This window comes from Protopterus annectens, chromosome 13.part0 (assembly GCF_019279795.1).
Source record: "Protopterus annectens isolate FY-2018-M chromosome 13.part0, PAN1.0, whole genome shotgun sequence".
Taxonomy (NCBI): domain Eukaryota; kingdom Metazoa; phylum Chordata; order Ceratodontiformes; family Protopteridae; genus Protopterus; species Protopterus annectens.
Genome location: NC_056747.1, coordinates 1,013,715,509 through 1,013,741,139, shown reverse-complemented (window position 1 = coordinate 1,013,741,139; position 25,631 = coordinate 1,013,715,509). Strand labels below are relative to the sequence as shown.

At 39.4% G+C, this 25,631-nt stretch overlaps 1 protein-coding gene across 1 annotated transcript; it reads left to right on the top strand.

Moving 5' to 3' along the window:
* Window positions 1–24,364: 24,364 nt before the first annotated feature.
* LOC122788398 (ADP-ribosylation factor-like) lies at window positions 24,365–25,327 on the top strand. The gene has a single exon (XM_044055468.1). It carries the CDS (start codon window positions 24,591–24,593, stop codon window positions 25,164–25,166), a length of 576 nt encoding a protein of 191 aa, XP_043911403.1. The 5' UTR covers window positions 24,365–24,590; the 3' UTR covers window positions 25,167–25,327.
* The last annotated feature ends 304 nt before the right edge of the window (window positions 25,328–25,631 follow it).

Here is a 25,631-nt window from a genome sequence, read left to right as displayed (position 1 = left end):
AGCTGCTTTAGGTTTGGACATAGGTCAGGTATATGCAGAACTTATACAATGTCTGGAGTTGGGTAAAAGTGAGTGTGTGTGAAATCCCAAGTCAGTTTAGAGCTTCGAGTGCTAAGTAGTGGTGGATTCTGTAAGAGCACCATTGAAGTTTCTGGGTGATTAAGATGGATAGGTGTGTCAAAATGAGAGAGACATACAGAAGGGTGGGAAGTAGCAAGGCTGAAACAATATTTTTCCTGGAAGCATTGGTGAGGAAGTTGTTTGACTTTATAAAGAATTCCCAGATTTTTTTAGTTTTCTTAATAGCCTGAAGTACATGCTGGTCAAGTTTCATTTGGTTTTCAATGATAACTCCAAGCAATTTAGTGTGAGTGACAATGTCTAGTTTGTGCCATTATTAGATGTACTAGTGAAGTTATTTTTTGTGTGTATTTATCTGTTTAGGGGTGAACAGCATTAGTTTAGTTTTATTGGGATTAAGGAGGAATTGTGAATTGCTGAGTCTGGTTTCTTTAGAGGATAAGGAGTGTTGTATTAGTTGTAGTGTATTTAGACTATTGGCTGTGCAAATAAGAGTTGAGTCATTGGCATACTGGACTATAGAGGCATGCATGGAAGCTGGGTGCAAGTTATTTAAAAATACATTAAACAAAATGTGACCCATCATGAAGCCCTGAGGGATGCTAAGGGATATGGGGAAAAAAGGAGGAATAGCTGTTTTCCCATTTTACTGCTTACTGTCTATTTGTTAGGTAGCTAGAGAAGCAGAGACTCAGGCCTAATGAGATGAGTTTTTGTAGGAGTTCTTTGTAGGAGACAGCATCAGAAGCCTTAGATAAGTTGAGAGAAAATGGTAGATAGTAGGCACTGAAGTTTCTGTTTTGGTTGATTGTATTGATGAAGCTTACTGAGACTGTAGTAGTGCTATGATTAGGTATGATTAGGATTAGAGTAGAGATTGTGTTAAAAGTATGAATTTGAGTGACTGAGAAGGTATACATGCTTCCAGTATTCTGGATAGTGGTGGTAAGAAGACAGAAGTAGGATAGCAACTTGTGAGCTGTAGGGGCCATCTTTATGTAGACATATGATGTAACATTTTTTTCCAGAGCAAGGTGGCATAGTTTTCTTTTACTGAGTGATTAACTGGTATAGATAGTGGGGAAACAATTGCATGTGCAGCAAGCTTTAGATATCCTGGTGGGAGATTTTATTAACTTATTTTTCTTTTTTGACTAGAACAAGTCTGACTGAGTAAAACCTATTTTCAGCGGAGACCCAGGGAGAAAAGCTCAACATTTAAGTTACACACGATGCACATTTATAATTGCAAAGTAAAAACATTTATTCATGAGCTTATTTACATAATTTTTAAATATTTTTGCATGAACATAGCATTTTAACACAACACAAAGAGAGAAATTAACATAAACTGTCTAATTACTGAACAGAGAAATAAAATACAGCAATAGTTAATGTATTTATAACATGATGGCTATGGGGAAAAGATCAAACTGGGGTGTTTTTGAGGTTAGTAATAATTTACAGACAGACAAGAAGTAATGTAGTTTAAAATTTGATGATAAGAGAGATGTCAAAGGCAAAATTCTGGAAATGAGCAGGAAAATAAATGGACAGAGGACGGATTGTAGTTAGTGGTGGGGTATGAAAGAAGGAGGAAGAGCAAGGGTTCAGGAAATTAGTGCAGTACGAGGAAGAGTAATAAGGTAGAAAAGATTGGGAAGCAAAGTGGCTGCACGAGTTCGAGAAAAGTAATCCGAGTAAAGCTAGCCAGGCGAGCAGGAACAACAGAGTCATCTTTGGCATAAATATTTTTACACTGACAGAGATTATCTAGGACTAGAGCTGTAGGTTTCAGTTTTTGTGGATGTTTTGTGATGTCGGATTTAGAGACGGAGTCATGACAGAAGAAATTAGTAGAGCGGACCTACAGCGAGTAAATGCAAACAAAGCTGGCTTATGAGTTTCTTGCTTACATTGACTTTAATTGAGGATTCTGGTAAACATGTCTAAATTCAAGTCAGTGTATTCTTCTTAATAATATATTTACCCAAATGTTGTATTATCAATCTTTTGTAAAATTTCCCCTTATGTATTATTTATAGCATTTGCAGTTAGCAGAGGTCAGTATTCAGTAACAGTGACCTCTGATGGCAATTTCCATAAACATCAAATGATAAACCATGCTGTATATAAATACTTCAAATGATATAGTGGGACTTATTCAGATATTGTGGCTTGTGTTGTGATTAACAGTTAAGAATGTGTCAAATACTGAACAGTCTACCCTTCATCATTTCAGTCAATGATGTTTCTGTGCAATTAATCAGCTTAAACAGGAGACATACCAGGAGCATAGAGTAACTATACACTTTTAATAAGTTAAGAATATGACAGTAACTCTGCATAGTATCTGCATAATACAACAGATACTTAATGTTCACGTCTTACAAAGCAAAATGCGCCATACACTTGAGGAGGGTGCCAGTGCTGAGCATCTAAGGCTTTTTGAAACCAACAGGGAGGACACAAAAGAACAGATGTCTAGGAAATGGTCATGTAATTCCAACAAATCAGCAGCATCTGTATATGGTTTATCACCCTTTAGTAGGTATAAGAGCTAAATTCTTGTAAATGTCCCATGATCTCATCAAAACTGTTATGAAAGGACCAGACAGCAGTTAAATTAAAGGTAAGGTCTTCCCATGTGTAATACGTTTGTGTATCTTGACTTTTTTCCAAGAAATAATATAAAAATGATGTTCCTGCATTATAGTGGGAGTCAGTTTTAAGTACTGATTCTCTGAGCTATTTTTACTGAGTTTGTATCACATTGTGGTCTTTCTGCCAAATTGCAGTGTTATGCTAAATTTCATTCTCTGTCAAACTGTTTAAATTATGCATTGCTCTTGGCTACTGTTTTGTTGACAAATTAATAATTATGTTATTTGAGTTTCTGCATGAATGACTGGCCTTACATGTAGGCCACTTGGGCAGCAGGTTAGGGTGGTGTGCTTGTAGAGGTGGTCTTTCCAAATTTATTTATTTTTAGAGCAACAGAATACATTGTTTCTTCACTTTAATAAATAAATAAATAAATAAATAAATAAATAAACAAACAAACAAACAAACAAATAAATAAATAAATAAATATATACAGTACCTTGTGGAGTACCCATGGCATAATGGGTGCCCCAGAGAGGAGCTGCTCTTCTTGACTTGACCGTTCAAGCCAAGCATTGTCATTGTTAACCTTGCAATGTTCAAATGTAGGTGAGAAGGTGGAGGTGCCCAGGCAGGCAGGACTTAGGTTTTGTATCAACACAATGCATTTTTGAAAAAAAAATAAGTATGAATCTCTAATGTTTGCTTTACTGGTTGACTATAATTTTCAGGGGCATTCTGCAGAATTTTAGACAGCTGAGACAGCTCCCAGTGGCCTGATGAATAAGGCATTGGCCACCTAAGCCAAGGATTGTAGGGTTGTATCCCATATGGGATGAGATAAAAGGGTGGGTGGGTTTGGAATAATGGTTAATTTCTTCACCTCATAGACACAGGGTACAGGATTTGATTCTTATCTCAAGGAATTGGCTAGGCTTAAAATGGCCCTTCAGAGCTGTTAGTGTGGTACTCACCTATGATAAATGTTGTGAGTCACACTGAGACAGAAGCAGTGAAGTAAGAAACATTATTATTTTTTGGCAGTGATTAACCAGATATTTTTTGCAATATTTCTAGATTTGTGGTTTGTGTGAAGCAACTTGAAATGCTTTAATGTGTACAAAGCTGAAATATATTACATGGCACCAGACTTCATGGCTATAACTGCTGGGTGTAGGTTGGGGCTGACTGAATGAAAGTAACTGTCACTAAACCTCTTGTTGTGTACTCAGTTTTTAAGCAGCCGCTATTGAACATTTGTGAGAAGTACGATGGATTAGCTGGTCACCTGGTATGTACATACAAATTAGGTATAACTGCTGGCCTGTCTGTGGAGAAAATGACTTGCTTGATTTATGTATAGCAGCTTGAAATATTTTAATGTGTGGCAATGTTCAGAACAAAGGTAAAATGCATTACATGGGCATCATCTTTTATCATACTTTGACATCTGAATTGTACATAGATGTGGCTATAATTGCTTGGTAGAGGTTGTTTGGATGAAAGTAACAAATTCTCTTGTCACTTGGTCAGTTTAAACAGCCATCTCTCTCTCTCTCTCTCTCTCTCTCTCTCTCTCTCCCCCTTTTTCAACAAATAAATAAATAAATAATCATAGCTTCATAGTTGTGTACTAGACTAATGGCCACTTTTTGAGCCTAGGCATATATCCCAAAAGTTCTGGTACCCTTGGTAGTGCAAGCAGGGACTTGGGAGCTGAAACATTTATAAGTAGGGGCCTGGTAGATGAACCATTTACAGCCTGACTATGTCCATTAGAGACACGGGTGCCAAGACATAAGGCTTAACCTGCCAAGCTATCTGCATCACTGAATACCCAGACCTTCAGAGCTTCTGGGGACTGGTGCCCCTCAAACACCAAGGGTGTATAACTGGATTTTGACATAGGCTTAGTAGTGTCCTCTGCCTTGAACCCTATCTAGTCTAAAAGCAGCCCTGCTCTAAGATATATACAAAATGTCACTGTAGATTGTGTGGGGAGCTGGGAGTGATGTCATTATTTCTTTAACTTTCTTCCCAAACCTCAGAGGTCTGCATCTTGTGTTGGGCTTGGAACAGTATGAAAATTCTTCCTTTGCCTTTCTTCACAAACATCAGAGGGGTGCACAGAGCTTCACCAAGATTGTATAGTAGCTGTACACTGTCTAAGTTTAGCAATTAAATCCACTAATACATTTGTCAATCAGTTAAAGTAATACACTGTCAAGTAATCCTCTTCTTCTTCTGGCTTTTCCCAGTTAGGGGTCACCACAGCGGATCACCTGTCCGCTCATGATTGCAGTGGAGTTTTACGATGTTGAGTTGCCAGACTGGCACCCAACCTTCCACAGAAGGCACACACACACACACACACAAACACACACACACACACACACACACACACACACACACACACACACACACACACACACACACACACACACGCACACACACACACACACACCTAGGGCCAATTTAGAGTGTCCAATCCACCTACAGCATGTTTTTGGGATGTGGGAGGAAACTGGAGCACCCGGAGGAAACCCACGTGACCACAGGGAGGACATGCAGACTCCGCACAGAAGGCACCCCAGCCAAGGATCAAACCAGAGAACCCCTCGCTGTGAGGTGGCAACGGTAACTGCTGCACCACCACGGCCACCCAATACACTGTCAAGTAATACTATCATTAATTTATCAAACAGTTATTCTGCTTATCATAAACTAGGAACTGCAGTCAGTAAAACAACAAAATCATTATCTTATTGTTCCTCTTATTCAGAAGATTATGGGAGGCTAAGCCTCTTATGGTCCATGTGGTCACTTGCCTAGTATCGTTTCTATATTCTAGCAGTTAATGCCTACGTTTTGAGTGTATAGGTCTGGCTATTCAGTATACAGGCCTTAAGTTGTCCCCAACAAGCTTTAGCTTTAACAAAGAGAAATTCACAGAAAGAGACAGAGAGAGAGAGAGAGAGAAGGTGAGAGATATTGCTGCAGAATGTAAGGGTTAGGTAGTAAATAGTCTTGGGGAGGGAGAACAAAAATGGAAAATGGAATGGACTGATATTTTAGGAATTGAGGGAGAAATGCATAGTGGAAGGGACTATATGTTGAAAGACTGGGGCTACAAAGGTTACCCAAGGAAGAGAATAAAGTGCTAGATGATGGAATGGAAGACAAAATGATACTTGGAGTTAGGAATTTATGGGTGTGGTGGAGTTGAGAGAATAATGTTTACTTCTCAGTTCAGTTGATGCCATATTATGTGAAATGAGAGATGACTATGAGGTTGGCATGATGTTCTCCTTTACAGGAGTTATGCTTCTGAAATGTGGCAGCAGTAAATTCCACAAGCAGGATGGCACTAATGAAAGGCATTCATCTGTCCTTAAAATAGGTACACAGGGAGGTGGGCAAGCTCGAGCCAAAGGATTGGAACTGATGAGATGAGGATTAGCAGGTGGGCAAGTTGTTCAGATGACTGCTGAACCACTTTACATTCCATTACATATAGTTATATGACAGGGGTCTATATTACAGGATCGAATGTTTAGGTGATCGAACACCTAAACATAGAACTTGTAATACCAACTCCGAGATTGCTCTACAGTAGACAAAATGGCAAAATCTGGTGAAGAGCCAAGGGAAATCTTTCCCTCCATTAAATTGGCTGTTCGCTGGTTTTTGCTTTCGATATTACAAGTTCGAGATTTAGGTGTTCGATCACAAAACATTCGATCTTGTAATATATGACACTATGACACTATGTACAGAAGGAGACAATAAGCCTATCCAGTCTGCCTAGCAGTACATTAAATATTTTACTTTTTCTCCATTCCTTCCTCTTAGTCTTTCCACTTACTCCATGCCCGCCTGCCTGAATGCCTCCATGGGTTACTCTTAGTATACCTTTGATAGGTTCACAACTTTCTCAATAAAGAAATAATTTCAGCAATCTGGAAAGAAGTTAGTCCCTCTATCTGTTGATTATGCCTCTCTTCTCATCTCTCCTTCCTGTTCAGTATGACCCCATTCACATCTTCCTGACACAATTTCCTTGTTTTTCCCTATCTTCTTGACCTATTCTGCTGATTCCTTTCAATTTGGACTTTTCCTGCTCTTACTTATGTTCTCCCATTCTGCTTATGTTTTTGCAACTGTACCTTAACAACCTCTCCACTCTCTCCTTTTCTTCCCTTGTATGCACTGTTTTTTTTTTTTTGCCTTAATTGCAAGCTCACATGCCTATGCAGCCACACTGACCTTTTCTTTTTTTTTCCATCTTTTTGCCTCTTCCTCAAACACTTGTCCATAGTGTTGACTACTCCATAACTAGCCCATCTTCATAGGTTATTTACTCTATCAGTTTATCCCCTGACCTTAAACTCAGCTTTGACTCTCTCCCCTAGCTCATCATAGCCTGCTCCCTTATTTTATAACCAATCATCTTTGTATGCTTACCCATTGCATGATTACTGTTGGCTAACTGTGCTTTTGCCTAGACATTCCTGTTCTCTTTCATTTTGGTTAGGATCATCCTGAACTTTAATCTTTCTAGTCATTTCCAGTACAGTTCTGCATTAACTGGCTGAACCCTATATGGTGTAAGACCTTAATTGACTACTGCTTCCTTTATCCTGGAGCTCTGAATTTCCCAGTTTGTTCCTGAAATACTTAGGTACTCTCATAGGTGTAACCCTTTTTACTCCTGCCTCTCACCTCTCATCTGTCTTCTGATCTATTATTCTTCTCCTATGATTTGTCTGGGGGGACAGTTGACTGCATCTATTCAACAGTTCTATCCCCTCTTCTACCCTAACAACCAGGCCACTGCCTGCTCACTTGTCAGCTTTTCCTCTCTGACATTATTCCACCTCCATACTTCCTATGCCTCTGATTCTTAAGCAACTATAACTAGGCATGTCTATATCCCACCCACTCCTAGCACTGGCCTATCTTTCTTTCATACCAGCAATGTCCACCTTCCTCTCCTGCTTCACAGCTTGCAATTTCTTAAAGACTCCTTGCACTGTGTGGTAATATTACTTAGCCAACTTCTGAGTGACCCTTGTTTGTTCCTCTGCTGTGTTTAGCATTTGTTTTTTCCTTCATTCTGTTGCCCGTGTACTGCCCTTCTTTTTCTACATTTGTGACATTCCCTCTCACTTCAGTCCTAGTTCATTCAGATGTACATTTCCATCCCTGATCCAAACATTTTTACTGTTCTTTTTGTTACAATATGGATTCCTAGGATAGAACTAGCCTTTCTGTCATATCATCCCCCCATCCTCCTACCAGTACTAAGCCACTTAGGCTTTGTCCAGTGCAACAGTTTATCCTTGTACTCCCTTATCCTTTCTTGGTGTATTTACTGCTGGCAGCAGTAACCTTGTGAGAATGCTACTTCTAATCCCCTGTTCTGGGATCTCTCTACCACCTTAGTTCTGTTTTCTACCATGTTTGACAGGTTGTTAGTGCCATCATGCACTACAACATTCCCTTGGTCTACATTTCCCATGTCCCACTAAGTCTAGGCACTGGAACTGATTTCACTGGAACCTGGTATCTCCTTTCTTCTTCTGTCACAGATTCTTAATTCTTTTGAAACAATGTGTGTGTGTGTGTGGGGGGGGGATACATGTATGTTTCCCAAATATGCAACTAAGTCTAGAAGGTTTAGGATTTTTGTTTGGAAGTGTTTACACATGTATTTTTGTACCTCAAGTAGTCTCCAAAGATTTTTTCTCAGGTATACAGCAAATGTTGGAGGTGCAATGGGGAAGAATGAGGTAACTGGGAACACATTTTCTGGGAGTGTAATGGGTTAGCAGACTTTAAAGATTCCCTGCAGTCTGCGCTGTCAGAGATGCTGGGTGAGCAAATTGGAGTAACTAGGGAAATGATTTTTGAGTTATGATATAGAATCAGAATTGCCTAGACATAGTAAGGCACTGCTGTCTCTAATTATGGTGGTTGCCAAAAAAGCAATTACTAGAAAATGGAAATCAAAACCTAAACCAACTATATTAGAAGTCGTGAATATAGTAACAGAGATAAAACAACTGGAATTAAGATTTTTAGAAAAGGGTAGGAGCAAATTACATAAAAATGGTAATTATGGGAACAATACATGCAGAGGAAGAATGAGGTTTAAAAGATGGCAAGATTTGAATGAGTTATGTAATGTTTGACTGACAATAAATGGATAGAGTGTAGGTGATGTATAATGTTTGCAACTAAAATTATGTCAATATGGTATGTGATGTATAAGGTTTTCAACTAAAATTATGTCAATGTGGTTTGTTTTCATTTTTATAAATGTATGATTGCCTATGTCATACGTGATAATTTAATAAAGATGTTTCTTGTTTATCAAAAAAATATATATATATTCTTAATTCTCTTAATTGTCTTAGTGACTAAATCTTCACTCACTGACTCTGTCTTGGCTCTCGCCTCCTTTTCTTCCTTCACCATACTGCTACCCCTCCTATCTGCTGTCTTTTCTCTCAGTTTTCACCACACCCAACTCTTTTCTGTTTTTGGCTTGGCTGCCTTTCTCTCTGTGCAGCACCTGTTCCTTCTCCCATTCCTCCATACTCTTCTTAAGACTCATCTGCAGTGTTCTGTCCCTTTTGCCATCTGCATCTCCCAGTTGGCTGAATGTTCCTGGTTCACTTCCCACGTGTTTCCCTTGTGGTGTTGCCTCCTTCACTGCCATTTCTGGCTTTCTCACTTTTTAATACATTTTTTCCTTCCTATGTTCCTGCCCATCTCATTTGCTCTTCTTTGGGGATGAGTCAGTCACAGGAGCCATCATGGAGCCAGTTAACAGGGTGTCCCTAGTATAGCCATACCCCTTGCCCTGGGTGGGGGACAAATGACCTGTCACACTGGGGAAGCCACTATATTTTCCTGCTGTGACTGCATGCTTTCATGCAGCTGTGGTGAAGGTCACATGGCATGGTGAGTGGAATGTGTGCCTAAGATACTTCTGTATCTGCCTCACCTCCTCCAAGTAGATTATAGCATCAAAAAGCTTGCACTATCACCACCAAGACATGCATGCCCACCTTAGACATGCCAGCTTCAGCAGACACCCATGCTGCTATTTGAACCTGGGTCACCTTGTCATAGTGAGGACTTCATGCTTCTATGCCACTGGAGATGGCATGGCTCTATCACTTTAAAAATAGCCAAAACAGCTTTTAACGAATATTCCCAGCCACTTGAAACATTCTGTCACAGCACATTAGTAATGCACATAACTATTTTTCATTTCATAAACATTTTCCAGAGACTCTGAAGGAAGATTTTCTGACCTAGAGTAGTCCAAATACAGGCTTTGCTGTATTCTGGACTTTTGGAAAGTTCCTGTGTTGCCCATTTCCTTTCTTGGATAGAGGGAGGTTTCTTTGTTCACCAGTGGCAGTGGGGAACTTAGAGCAGCCTACCTATCCCTGGAGGAGTGTTCCCAGCACAAGAATCTAGTAGTCTACTGGCCGTTTTGGGCCAATTTCTAGCTCTTTCAAGTCCCCCTGTATAAAACCCGCTTTGGTAAGGTTTTTGCGCTTGTTACTACTCATAGAGGAGCTCTCTGAGCATGTAGCCCAGGCCGGTATGACTCTGACCTTGAGTAGCATCTTACCCTCACCAAGAATGATGCCACAGTATGAAGACAAGATTATCAATTTCAACAATTGGCTTAAGTATTGGTGTCATTCAAAGGGGATCCAATGCCTGTCAGCCTGGGATGACATGCTCGACAAGCCACGATGCTTCACTAGGGACGGCTTGCACCTGTCACCCCTGGGCTTTTGGATATTGGCAAAGGCTCTTGCTACCCCCATAGTGCCTTTTTTAGGCAAGGCTCAAAAGACAAACCCACCTCCATAGGTATCACAAGGGATAAGAAACTAAGAGTAATGCTACTCAACGCCAGAAGTCTAAACCTCAAGATGCACGCACTCGAAACTCCGCTTAGCATGGAGAACATCGATATCTGTGCAGTAACAGAAACCTGGTTCAAGGCTCTCGAGAGCACCCCAGCACTACCAGGTTATACCTCATACCATGCTTTTCGGCCCCAAAACTTGGACCGAACCACAAAAGGAGGGGGAGTATCAATATTCGTTAAAGATACCCACACCTCCAGGTTGGTGGCACAGCACGAAGCATCAGAGACTATCCATGTGCAACTAACAGTGGGTAAAACTGCCTTCCAGTTTATAGCCTGCTACAGACCACCCTCCCAGACCCAGGAACCCCACTCGGCCTTTCTGAGAACACTGGAAAATATGAAGGTCTCTCCAAACACCATTATATTGGGTGACTTCAACTACCCAACCATAGACTGGGAGCATTACTCTAGCTCCAACACCCTAGCCCAAAGGTTCCTAGAATTTATAAACTCAAATGCTATGGAACAACTTGTTACCACTCCCACAAGAGGGGAAAACATACTGGACCTGATCATCACCAACATGGGGACTCTATGCTCCAGACCAGAAGTGTATCCCTCACTGGTAAGATCAGACCATAAACTAATCTCACTGGATATTCACATCCTGACCCCACCCCATGCCCAGAAAACCACAGTGAAAAACTTCTCTAAAGCAAATTTCACACTCTTCAAAACCGAGGTGGAATCCTTCAAAGCCCCCGGGCCTGTGGATAATACGGCCCAGACCACAAAATCCTTTATAAACGCATTCTATGAACACCTTCAGGAATGCATGGATCATGCAATCCCAAATAAAACCAAGACCCAATCCTCCAAAGGCAGGCGTCCTGTCTGGTGGATCCCAGCCATAAACAAACTATACAATAGAAGGAGGAAGCTACTACATGACAGAGCAAAATCCCAAAAAGGGAAGGCATCTCTGATCAGTATTAGCAAAAAACTATGGGCACTCATAAAATCGTCTAAGGCCAGCTTCGAGAGAAAAATTGCACAGGACACTAAGGATAATCACAAGGCTTTCTTTAGTTATGTTAGGAACCTGGGTGGGAATTCCCAGATATGCTCAGAATTAGTCCAAAATGACAAAAAATACACCGAACCCACAGACATTGCCAACATCCTAGCTGACAGGTTCAGCGCAAACTTCTCCCCCCCCCACCAAAAGGGCTAATATCTATCCCAGCAGAGTGCTGCCCCCCTGACATCTCAGATGCTCAGGTAAGAGCTGCCCTCTCCAAAGCAAGAAACACAGCATCAATGGGACCAGACGGTGTCCCGGGCTGCGTCCTACATGAACTCCAAGAAGAGCTAAACCCAAACCTAAAACTACTGTTCAGTCTCAGCCTTACTACAGGATATGTACCCAAAGAGTGGCGTACAGCAACAGTGGTCCCTCTCCACAAAGGTGGTGCCTCAATGGATCCTGGAAACTATTGCCCCATAAGTCTCACTAGCTTGGTCTGCAAAGCTATGGAAAGGATCATCATGGACCTTATAAATAAAGATATTGGGGACCTACAGACACTGGATCCTACCCAGTTCGGCTTTGTTAAGGGCAGATCCTGCCTCTTAAACCTGGTCGATTTCTTTGAAACAGTCACCAAGGCCATTGACAAGGGGAAGGTGGTCCACACAGCCTACCTGGCCCTCGCAAAAGCCTTTGATACAATACCCCACTCGGGCATTATAGATAAGCTCACCAGCTTAAATATAAACCCCAATGTCACTATGGCTCAAGGACAGAGCCCACATGGTTAGAATAGCTGGAGCCATGTCAGACTCCAAACCAGTTACAAGTGGCATCCCACAAGGCTCAGTCTTGGGACCTCTCTTGTTCGGTATATATTTCTCGGAGGTACAGGCCAACATGGAAGGACTGTGGCTGACCAAGTTTGCAGATGACTGCAAACTGGGCGCCATAATAGACTCTCCAGCCGACACAAGCATCCTCCAAAAGGGCCTCTTAGAAACAGACAACTGGTGCCAGAGCCATGGCCTCAAGCTAAACGCTAAAAAGTGTATAGTCATCCCCTTTGGCAAAAACAAAGTGCCCACAAATTACCACATAGGTGGTAATCCATTAAGTACAGAAGAAGTAATTAGGGACCTGGGGACCCAAGTTGATAGCAATCTCTCATTTGACAACCACGTGGCCAAAGTGGTTAGAAAAACATTTTATATAGCCCACCTAATCATGAAGGGATTCACATCTAGATCAGGGGAGGTCATCGTGCCTCTTTACTCATCCCTCATCAGGCCCATAATTGAGTACAATGCCCCTTTTGGGATGTACCTTACCAGACACCTGCAGCAACTGGAAATACCCCAAAAGTACCTCACCAAGAGGATCAAGGGACTCAAACAGATGCCATATGCTGCCCGGTTAAAGAAACTCCAGCTCTACTATGTGGCATACCGCCTGCTCAGAGGCGATCTGTGCCTGACGTATAAAGCCATGTCCAACCCAGAATTAATGGACATGCTGCACCTCAAAAAATCCAAATCCCATTGAGCTACGTGTTCGAGAGACTTGAACCTCAGCACTGAAATAAACAGGACATGCTGGAGGGACAGATTCATAACCCAGGGGCTCCCTTCACTCTGGAATAAAATCCCAGTCCAGGTTAGGCAGAGTCCCTCATTGACTCTCTTCAAGAGGAATCTTGATGAGTGGATGGGAGATCGTAGGTTTACCCCGGGTATCACTTCTGTGTCACTGTTAGACAGAGGCACAGTATACTAACCTCGAAAAAGAGCATAGCAAAATTAATTTAAAATGGGTGGCGAAAGCTAAACACACTCTGGCTAGGCTTATAAATGCCCTAGGGCAGATAGCCTAGTATGAACCTATGAACCTATGAACCTATGAACCTATGAACCTATGAACCTATGAACCTATGACAGCAGATGCTTTAGCGGACAGCTAAGAATGCTCTTACGAGTTGCATATCTACTTATTCTAAGTACCTTTTTTACTTTGGTTACATATCCTGCGCCTTTATTAAGCATTTGAAATTGATCACAAAGGGTGGGCAGCTTGCCATCTCAGTTAATCAATATTACTTGTTTGGCACATTAAGCTATGTGTAATTTGTGATATAGTATATGATATTTATTATTGCAATATTAACCTTACTCTGCATACATTAAGAAGCTCACATGGGAACATTTTTGCAATTAGGTTTGCTAAAACATGGTGTGCATATTTGATGTAAATGCTTTGTGCCAATGGCCTGTGGCTTGGCTGAAACAGGTTGGTAGACCAGTCCAGGTTAACAAATAAGTAAGTAAATAAATAAATACACACATAGATAGATACACATGTATATAGTAATATCTTCCCAGCCACAGTTGTCACTGCTGTCTGCATCTGTTCTTCTGTCTTGATTCGTTCTGCTTGACTTCTCTTCATGACTGCATTTTGTACATTTTTGTTTTGCAAATTTTCAGCCAAGACCACATTAGACATGGAAATATAGTCACTCATTTCTAAAGAATGTATACAACAGAACCTCAAACAGACAGACTTTGCTGTTTCACAGAAAAAAAAAACAGCTTAGGTGTAGTGAGGGGAACACAGCTGAAACAGTATCTCAGACATATTACAAATTCACAGATGAGCTTTCATCAAATTAACCTTTTTTTAGATCAGGTCATACCTCTCAAACACTTAGTGAAAGAAAGCTGGACAAAGTCAAAAATAATGGGTGTACAAACGTATAAAGGCACCACATCAGGGACAGGTATTAAATATTGCTTTTACAAACTTAGATAACTGACAGAATAACCGGTTTTGCATATTAGCGTGTATTTTTCGAAGGGTATGAAGTCAGAAATTCAAATGCCTGGCATTATTTAGTAACTTAAATCCTCAATGATTTGCCACAACACCACAATTTTTATGACGAACAAACCAAAAATATGAGGCAGAAATATGGATATTCTGTGAAAATCTGGACACTTGAGAGGTCTGTATCAAGTATATTTTTCTCATGATAGCTGTTCTGAGGAACAAAAATTGTAAATTAGAAGATTCACAGGGGTTATGCAATAAGTGGTGACCAGAAGTAAAGATATTTTGCTCAGGCATAACTCAGATGTTATAGGACAGAAATAATGTGTACTATGGAAAAAAGATAGTTTGCACACTGAGCTCATAAAGGGACAATGAGGCAGGTTTACTTTGCAGTAATCAGATACCATATTATGGTGCCACGTAAACCAGACATTTTTAGGCATGATATTTCCAGGTGTGATGCCTAATATTTTTGAACTAATGGTTAATGTAACAAAAGGAATTGATAAACAGTGACAGGAGAGTGGGTGTCTTAAAACACACTCCTCTGGTCAGCCTCAGATATAGCACTAGGTGACCTAGAAGTCAGTGTAGTGGTATGTGTGTGTGTGTGTGTGTGTGTGTGTGTGTGTGTGTGTGTGTGTGTGTGTGTGTGTGTGTGTGTGTGTTTGTGTGTGTGTCTGTGCGCGCGCGTGTGTGTGCGTGTATTTGTGTTTCTGTATGTTATGTCCCAGTTAGGAGTCACTCTCTAGTTAAGTGACTTGCACAGAGTTAAACCTTCTACTTTAGCTATAAGTAGCAAGACCCTTAATCCTCCACACCAACTGCCAGACCTCCATTAACCATTTTTTCCCCTTTGGTAAACCACTGAGGAAATTAGCTCTACCTTCTATGTGCAAAATGAGGAACATTACCTCTCATAAGCATAGCTTCTCAATTTAACCATCACTTCACAGAATCTATTCTGCCATTATCTACCCAGCTATCTAACAATAACACTATATCCATCCTCACTATAGATTACAATAATATACCTTCCTTTACACTATCACCCATACCAACCTCCATAATTAAAAAACTACTCTCAAAACTAAAACCTACCACTCTCGCAGCAGATGGTTTACCCGCTAATTTTCTAAAATTAGCTGCAGAGTCCCTAGCCTACCCTGTCTCAATTCTTATCAACCGCTTCATACAAGAAGCTTGCATCCCCCAACTATGGAAAGTGTCATATATTATCCCCCTACACAAAGGTGGCAACTCCTATGAGCTATCAAACTACCATCCCATTGCTATCCTATCCCCCCGTCCAAGCTCCTTGAGAAATGTATTCACACTCAAGTGACGCATTTCTTAACCTCACATAATCTCCTCTCCTTCACACAGCATGGCTTCCACCCAAACTATAGTACAACTACTGCTCTTCTCCCTTTTACTAACCAGGTTAACCAACTTAGAAACAACAACGACTTTGTATCAGCCATATTCTTAGATCTCTCTAAGGCATTTGGCATGGTCTCACATAACCTACTTTTAGACACTCTATCCTCCATGTCCTTTGCCCCCTCCACTACTGCCTGGTTAAAAAACTATCTCTCTGATAGGAAACAATCAGTCAAATGGCAAGGAGTACTATCACCCCTACTACCAACTACCATAGGTGTTCCACATGGCTCAATACTGGGGCCTCTACTATTCACCATTTTCACCAACAAACTACACACCTCCACCCTGCATGCATCACTTATACAGTATGCAGATGACTCCTCCCTAATCTGCTCAGCCCCATCCCTAACCACTCTACAAAAACTTACCCAGGAATCCTTCAGCTCCATTGAAAAATGGATTACTGATATCCAACTTATTCTATACCCCATCAAGACCAAATTACTCCTATTTACCCCAACAAATCCAGAACCACACCTCTTTCCTCCTTCACTATCACCTCTAAGAATGGCACAACAATTTCTCCCTCTTCCCATACTAAGCTCCTTGGTGTTGAAATAGATAAAAATCTTCACTTTGATGTCCATATCTCTCAAACCATTAAAAAAGTACATAAAAAATTAGGAACTTTATACAAACACAAAAACTTCCTATCAGACCAAGCACGAGTCACCCTAGTCCAAACCCACCTTTTGTCTACCCTTATGTATGCATCATCAATCCTAACCCACATCAGGAAAACAGACCTAGACAAACTAGAGTCATGTTACAATAAGATTGCAAAATTCGCCAATAACTCTACTTTTAGAAGCCATCACTGCCTTGCGCTAAAGGAGCTACAGTGGTTAGAACTTCCTCAATTAATTAGTTACCACCAACTAGCTCTCACCTTCAACATCCTAAAGAATCCCCACAAGACTCCAGCTCTAAACCAACTACTAAACCAATATTCAGCAAACCGTCCTCTCCGCTCATCCAACAAAACCCTTCTCTGTATATCCAATGCCAACAGTACTGCAGGGAAATCTCTTTTTGCTCATACCATAGCTAGAAAGTGGAATAACCTCCCCGAGAACATCTCTTCAGCACCATCTACCTGACTGTTCAAAAAATCACTTAAGTCACACCTCTTGCATTCCTGGCTCTGTCCTTGCATCACATAAATGCTTTCCTGCTCTCCTCCAATCTTTCCTACCTTCCTCTCTTCTCTGCTTGCTGTCTTTGTACTACAGTACTAAAAACTCCTCAAATACTGCCATACAGGGCCTACTATGTGTAAATTAAGCTTGCTTGGAGCAAACCGTTGTAAATATATTATGTCTTCTGTGATGTCTCTTTTGATTATATTGTTTAATGTGGAGTTTTCCTCACAAGGCCTCAAATACTGCCATCAAGGGCCTACTAGGTATAAATTAAGCTTGCTTGGAACAAGCCATTGTAAATATATTATTTCTTGTGTGACATATCTTTTGATTGTATAATTACCACTGCACATATTGTTTAATGTGCAGCTTTTCTCCCCAGGCCTCTGCTGTGAATGGACCTTGTTCCAGTTGGACTTTCCCGGTTAACAAATGTAAAATAAAACAAACAAACAAACAAACAAACAAACAAACAAACAAACAAATAAATAAATAAATAAATAAATAAATAAATAAATAATATGGAACAAATGGCCAAAATGTGGAACACTTTCTAACAGCTTACTAACAACCTCAACTAGTATGATCACAGATAGTTAAAATGAGTTACTTCACATGTATAAAATTATTTTAATTAATATGATTCAATATTACTTACTATGGGTATCAATTTCAAAAGTTCCTATCACTGAATGTTGACAGATAATTTCAATGTGGAACTGCATGTAACATGGACCTATTATAACTCAAAATGAGGAACATTCCTCTTAAATTGGTAGGTCAGTCAGAGTTTCATTGTAGTTGACAAAATCCATGTTGTTGAAAAACTTGCTGTTCTGCTAACTTTTACGTAATTTAGAATAGTCTACTTTTATCTGTCTCCAGTTTTGCAAAACATCTCTAATTTTGTCTCATATTTATGCACTGTCCTTGAGAAAGTCACTTAACTAGACAGTGCTTTAAGTCAACTGGAAATTTGAGCTACGCTCCTAAGTTGTCCCCTGGACTGCAAGCTTAGTAAGTACATATGAACCACAGTAGCTATGGTGTAAATGAAGGAAATTAATTGTATTAAACAGTACCAGCATTATTTGAGCCATGCTCTTTGGCCATCACCCTTGTTCTGCTGAATGCTGACAGTGGTGTTTATTATTTAGCTGGACAGCATGAAGTCTATGTGTTTAACGTTAAAATTTTAGCTAAGAATACATTTTAGCTGTGCTTGCTTTTTTCGCAGGCACGCAGATGTGAAATGTACTGTGTTTAGGCTAATGCATTTTACTAGCACTTAGTGCAGATGAATAAGGCTATGGGCTATTAAAGAGCTGCTTCATGTAGTCCATAGTTTGATTCTCTCAGCAGTCATTTATAGCTTGTTTTTTTGCAGGAATGTGGGTGTGAAAAGCACTGTGTTTGCACTGCAACAGTTTGTTTAGCACTTAGCACAGATAAGTAAGCTTATAAACTGTTAAATACCTGTTTTCTGCTTTACATGGTTTGATTCTCTCCACCTTCATTTGTCTCCTACATGACTCTGCTAAGTTACTTCACCAGACAGTACTCCTGGGCTGCTCCTGAACAGGTCCACTTGTGTCTATTGGGCCATCCCAGGCTGTTTGAAAATGCATTACACATTTATCTTTTGAATTCCTGGTTCCTTTACATAGACATGAATTATACTTTACTATATGCTAATTGCGTATGAATCCCATCATATTCCTTATAGTTCAGTGGGTTGCCAGATATGTTTACAATAAATGTGAGCTTCAAGGGAAGAAAAGTTTACTCTTTCACATGCTAAGTTTGTTTTCAATGTGAGAGTATTTCTTCTGTAAAATTTGAAATAAAAGTTTTAAATGAAATCCAAAACTCTGTAATAATTGCAAAATTAAAGAAGAAAATAGTATCACACTGACAAGTTGGTAGTTGGACAGAGACAGCCAAGTGATAGGATATTGGTATGGCTGGTGGGGGCCAGATTCATTACCCTGCATAAAGCCGCATTTTACCATAATCTGGTTTTATTGACAATTGAGGTGTATGCTACAGTAATACAGCATTATTAGCCATTCAAGTATGTCAGACCTGTACTGTGTGATGTCAGATGGGATAGGCATTCTTGATGACAGAGTAGACATAGGGAGGTCAAAATAAGCTATGTAAATGCTCTGCAAGCATGTAACCCCCCCCAAAAAAGCAATATATTGTATGTAGTAATATTTCTGATTTTCTATGACTTGAGGGTTGTTGAACAAGGGCTGCTGCATTATTTATATTGTCTTTAACTGTTTTTTCTTTATTCATTGCATTAAAGAATGAATTAATTCATAGATAGGCCTTTTTATATAATAGTCTAGACATGTTTCAGTTTAGTAATATATTTTTGTAGTACCTTCTTTACAGCCTAAAACAACTGCAAAGGGCTGATATTTATCAGGTCATATAGTGTGCATTATCTGGAGTGATGATCAGAACTGTCATATCTTTGATTTCTCAATCTATCCTTTTATCTTAACATATCCTCTTCTTGAACTATCTTCCTCCATCTCTACTCCCCTTTCTCTATTTTCCTTCTTCCTCAATACCCCCCTTTTATCAACTTCTGCCATATTTTATCCCTGTCTACATTAAATGCCTTTACTCCTTTCTCTTCCTCTTGCAACATTTTAAATTCTTAGAAATACCTGTTTGTGATTACCTAACTTGTAATTACTGTGAATGGCTTGTAAGTTCCCTTTTTTGTATGTCATGTTTATTTGTTAGAAATACCTGTCTGCTTTTCCGAATTTGTAATCACTGTGGAGCATTTCTCCCTGTACCTCTGCTGAAAAGAGGCACTTTTGTTTTGTCTAGTCAGACTATCCTGGTAACAAATGCAGTAATTAAATAAATTTGTCTAATCTTCAGCATCCATTATGTAGCCACTGTTGCATTTTACTGTGATAAAGTCTTTACATGATCGAGTTGTAAAGGATTTCTGCATTCAATTAAAAACTGTTACTCTGGCAGTTAGCAGAGGACTAAACCTATGACTTGCTAAAGAGTTGCTTCCTGTGGCAACTGTGCAGGGTTTGAATCTTTCTATGTCCATTTACCATGCTGTGTGACATTGAGCAAGTCATTTAACCAGACAATGCTCTGGTGCAATTGGGAATTTGAGCTAGGTTCCTTAATGGTCTCAACAACTGTATGCCTAGTAGCTACGAAGCTATTGCCATTGCTTGTCAGCCATTCCCTTTTGCACAGATGATTTAGTTCATCAAATATAATGACAATATCACCAGCACACCATTTTTTTAATGTAACATACACAATTTATTCATCAAGAGAACAGACACTGCATTTGTAAATGAAACACTGAAATGCAAAGCTGTTTTCCAACAGCAATCACTGCATACGTAATTGCCCTCTTTAATGTGGAATTATTATTGTGCATATTGACTTAGCTTATATTATCAGGTAGCTAATATTTTTATTCTCTCATAAAAACTTTTATATTTAAACTGTGCTACACATGGCTGGATCTTATGGTATGATGCTAAGTGATCTTTATCCAATGTGATATAGTTCATCCAAAGGTACCAAAAATATCTACATACTTCTCAACCCCTTAGAGCAAGAAATCCAAGCAAAACCTAAAACAATGAGTGGATCAAAGACCCAAAAATAGTGACAAATTGGAAATATTTCTCCTATAAAATTAGAAAGCTACTAGAAAAGCAGAGTGTCTATTGGCAGGCATTTTCTGAAGGATATGAATGTTACATATACTCATATGTCATTATTTAGTGACTTCAATTCTGAGTAATTTGCCAGAAAAACACAAATTTTATGACAGACAAAAATATGAGGCAAAAATCTACATTTTGCAAAAATCTGAACAGTTGGGAGGTATGAGTATATGTATCTTATTCCTTTATGACAATAACATCTGTACACAGTCAGCAAAATGGCTGTAAATGCTGATGGGAGTATATTAATGAACCTTATGCTGTTATATCTGGTCATTTTTAAACAGTCTAATCTGGTTTTGCAGGACTACAGTACATGTGTGCGAGTTAAGTTGAAACACTTTGACTACAGTGTGTTTGAGTGAAACAAATTTGAAATATGTGACTTTGGTCATTATTATTGTTAATTGTTTTGTCATAGAATATGAGAAGGAGACAATCAATATGCAGCTATAATTGTTGGGTGTGGGGGGTGTCTGTGGATAAAAATGGACTTTTCTAAGCTACTAAAGTTAAAACATAATCTCTCTTTGCCAGACTAATGTGCATTTGTGTAAAGCAAAATAGAATATTTACTGTGGCTGGTTTTATCACAAACATATGTGTACACAGCCGATAAAGTGTCTGTAATTGTTAAGTATGAATATTGCTGGATTTTAATCACAGCAGTTTGAATGTTTATTTATGGGTGAAATGTTCTAAAAATGAAAAGTTTTGTCATTATTGGTTCATACATTTTGTTTTACTGCTTACAGGAAAAATGTTCAAAATTACAAATTTAAAACACACTAACAACTGTTGCTTTATTAAACAAGAAATATAATTTAAAACACTCAAGAAGATGAATCAAAAAACACATGCATTTATGCATGGCCCTAAAAAGTGTGCAGGGGCCCATGGTTTGAAAACAACCCAGGGCCTTAGGTACACTTAATCTGCTATTGGCCAGATGCATTTTCAATAAATGTGAGTTTTAATGCATTTTGAATGAATGTGAGTTTCAAGGGAAGAGAAATTTACTGTTGCTATTGCTAAGTCTGTTTTCAATCAGCAGTGTTTGTGCTATAAAATTTGAAATAAAAGTTTTAAATTAAATTCAAATCTCTGTAATCATTACTAAAGTAAAGAAGAAAATTGCATGCTCACTGACAGGTTTGAGCAGTGTTTATGGTAACTGGGGAGAGACAGCCAAATAATGTCTGTGGGGTGGGGGTTCTTGTACAGCTTTGCCTCTGGGACTGGTAGCTGGGGAAGGCCTGGTGGGTAGTAACAAATGACATTTTCTCTTAAGTACAGTTCTGCTGACTAGTCTCTTCATACAGAAGAAAAGCCAGCCTAGAACCATCCTTTAGTGTGAAAATTGGGGAGAGGGATCATTGAAAGGTAATCTTACCCTGTAATGGATCATTCATGAGATAGTCAGTAAGCTTCTTCCAAAGCTAACACTCTTATGCAAACATCAGTATTTTAATTATATTACAAACAGACCAATAAATGTATGACTATAGATATTTTCTTCCAGGTGTGTGTGTGTGTGTGTGTGTGTGTGTGTGTGTGTGTGTGGCAGCTGGAAAGGGAAGAGCTTAGTCATCTGTCAAGAAACAATGCTGAATTTGAAAGAAGGCAGGGAAGGTACTAGAAGCCCTGCTGATATGGTCTAGAGAGGAAAAAAGTTTAAAAGAATATGATCTGGGTACATAATATATTTAAAGGAAAGATGGATAATGGCTGGTTGCATGGCTGGCAAGTAAAAGAGTCCAGCTTCAGGCTGGATTTATGGACAGGTTAGTCTCATGGGTAGGGAATCTCTGGTATGAAACTAATACTGAAACACCCTAAGGACAAACAGAGGAGCATATATACTGATCAGTAGCATCAAGGCATTACATTTTCCCTTTTTCTGACAGACCTAAGAAGATTTACTGATGGTAATTAATGTAAAATTAATCAGCATACTTAAAAATATGTGTACATAACCAAAATATGTGTACGTAACCAAGTATTACAAGAGTCCCCCCCCCCCCCCCGCCAACATACATGCATATAGACTGTCTACCTGGCACTTTAACAAATAGTTTTGGCACCTTCTTCAAAAAATGACCTACCTACCCTTGGACTATATCACACAGAGAGTGGATGATCTATGGATCAGCCTATATGAGGCTATTTGTTGTGGAAGTAAGCACTACAGAAGTGCTTGACCTGACCTGGAATACAGAAAAAAGTGAGGTGCATTTGATGTGGTTAATACTGAGCTTACCAAAGTTCAGAGTATTGATGCACTGCCCCCATTTGATGGACACTAAACATATTAGGGTAAATTTTGTTGTAAAGTGTATTTACAGGAATGTTATGGTCCACAGTATCCCCCACTCCCTGATCTCTCTTCATAATGATTCCAATCCTGTGCTAACTCAGGAAAGTGAAACACATTTCCCCTTTCCTCCAACCATACCTCTCAACCTCTTGCAACAATAAATCTGGACAAAGCCATAAATAATGGGGGAAACAAAGACCTAAAATAGGGACAGTTTTTAAATATCACTCTTACAAGCTTAGAAATTTGACCCATTAACAGGTTTTGCATTAGAATTAATTTTCTGAATGATATGAAGTCTAAAACTCAGTTCTCTGCGTTATTTTCTGACTTCAATCCTCAATGATTTGTCAGAAAAATGCAATTTTATGAGAAGCAAACCAAAAAAATGAGACAGAAATCTGGACATTCTGTGAAAATCTGGACAGTCGAGAGGTATGCCTCCAACTTAGTAACCTTGGGGGGGTGGGGGGGGGGGTGACACTTGAATCAGGATTTAACTTAGTTGAAGGTACTGTGACAATCCAATGCACAGAAGTAAGTACAGAAGAAGCAGTAAGAAGTAGTACATTATACCTTGGTAAGATGACATAGACCCAAAAAGGGATGATGGAGCAGCAATTGCAAGGGTCTAGCTGTGGTATTTGTACAGATATGCTAGAGAATTATCTTTTGCATTGGAGATTTTTACACATTTGTATATGAGTGTAGCAGAGAACCACAGGAGCAGAAGCTGCAGAACTGATAATTTTGGATGCAGATGTGATATCCACAGTTTTGGTAAGCTGGCCTAAACTAATGATAGAGAGATTTTTATTTCATGTTTTTAGTAGACAGATAAGTCCCAGTAGTTCCAAGTGCTTGCTCCCAGGCATGAAGTAACTATGGAGCACTTCCCTGCTAACTAATGTGCTCAGAATCTAACAAACAAATAATGAAAGGCAAACTTATTTTAAACGTTTCCTCTGAAGTATCATCTGGGATTTACAGAACCAAATAAAACTAATAGTGTAATACTTCTTAATGTCTTTTTAAACACAGCCTTATGCATCCTCACAAACCTACAAATATAATTGAGGATCAGGGTCTCACTTGCAGAGCCACATGAAAACAAAAAATATTGACCTTAAATGAACTAAAACTGCTTGCATTAATTCTTTTCTTCTTCTGCAGCCTTTTACCTTTGTACTTGCTAGAATTCACTTCCTGGAGCAATCTGCTGTGAACTGTCAGCTGTGAAGCTGCTAAATTTCCAGCGTGTCTCTAAACAGCATAGCACTCACCAACAATGCATGTGAGACACACAATGTAAATTATCTGGGAACTGTAGGTAATCTTGCTAAACCAGTGAAATAAAAGGTTGCGCAACCTGCTGAAGGAAACTGCATACTAAACTGCAAACACAGTATATAAACAGATTTTCTCTGGGCACAGAAACACAGCAGATACACTGAAGCAGTCTGTTAACTATTCTCAAGAAGCAAACGCAAAGTCTACTACAGCTCAAATGGGTAAGCTCCTGAGCAAAATCCATGCATCTTTGTTGGGTTTCCATGGAATAAAAGCTAGAATCCTTCTGCTGGGCTTGGATGCTGCTGGTAAAACTACTATTTTATACAAACTGAAAGTGAATGAAACAGTTATTACAGTCCCAACAATTGGTTTCAATGTAGAAACAGTGGAACCTGTCCATAACATATCATTCACAGTTTGGGATGTCGGAGGTCAGACCAAAATCAGATCCTTGTGGAAACACTATTTCATGAACACAGATGGCCTCATTTTCGTACTTGACAGTGCTGACACAGAGAGATTCACAGAGGCCAGAGCAGAGCTCAAAATGATTTTAAAGGATGAAAATATGCAAAAAGTTCCTGTTCTAGTTATAGCCAACAAGCAGGACCTCCCAGGTGCCCAAAGTCCATCAGAACTGATTGAAGTACTGGGCCTGAGGAAACTACAGGGACATGAGTGGCACATACAGGGATGTTGTGCTATGAATGGAAACGGACTGCCAGATTGCTTGGAAATGCTGTCTCTTATGATAAAAAGGTACCAAAGACAAAGCCCGCAGTGGCATTAATGACTGTTTTTGTAGAGAACAAATGACTGCATTTAAGAATTTGTGTTATTCCAAATATTAATTACTTTGAAAAAATGAGAGAAAACAAGATGACCAAAAGATTGCTATGTCTCAGTACTCAAACTTGCAAAACTTTATTTTTCTAGTAATCTAATATAGAAACATGCATCACTATTTTTATATTTCAGTTTATTTATTGAATAAATGAGATTCTGGAAGAAGAAAATGCACTGTTTTGGTATTGCAAGAACAAATATTTCTTTGTTCTGTTTCACTCATGCATACTTTTGTAATTTTACATATATGTATTTCATGTAGTTTATCACAGTAAAGAATCCACTTTTTAGTAGAGTGTATTACAGCAATAACCCACGCCTGGGTGTGGGTAATGCTAAATTTACCCACGGTTGGCATGGTTTGGTCCCGAGGCCCGAGGACCAAAAGCCAACCGTGGGTAAATTTAGC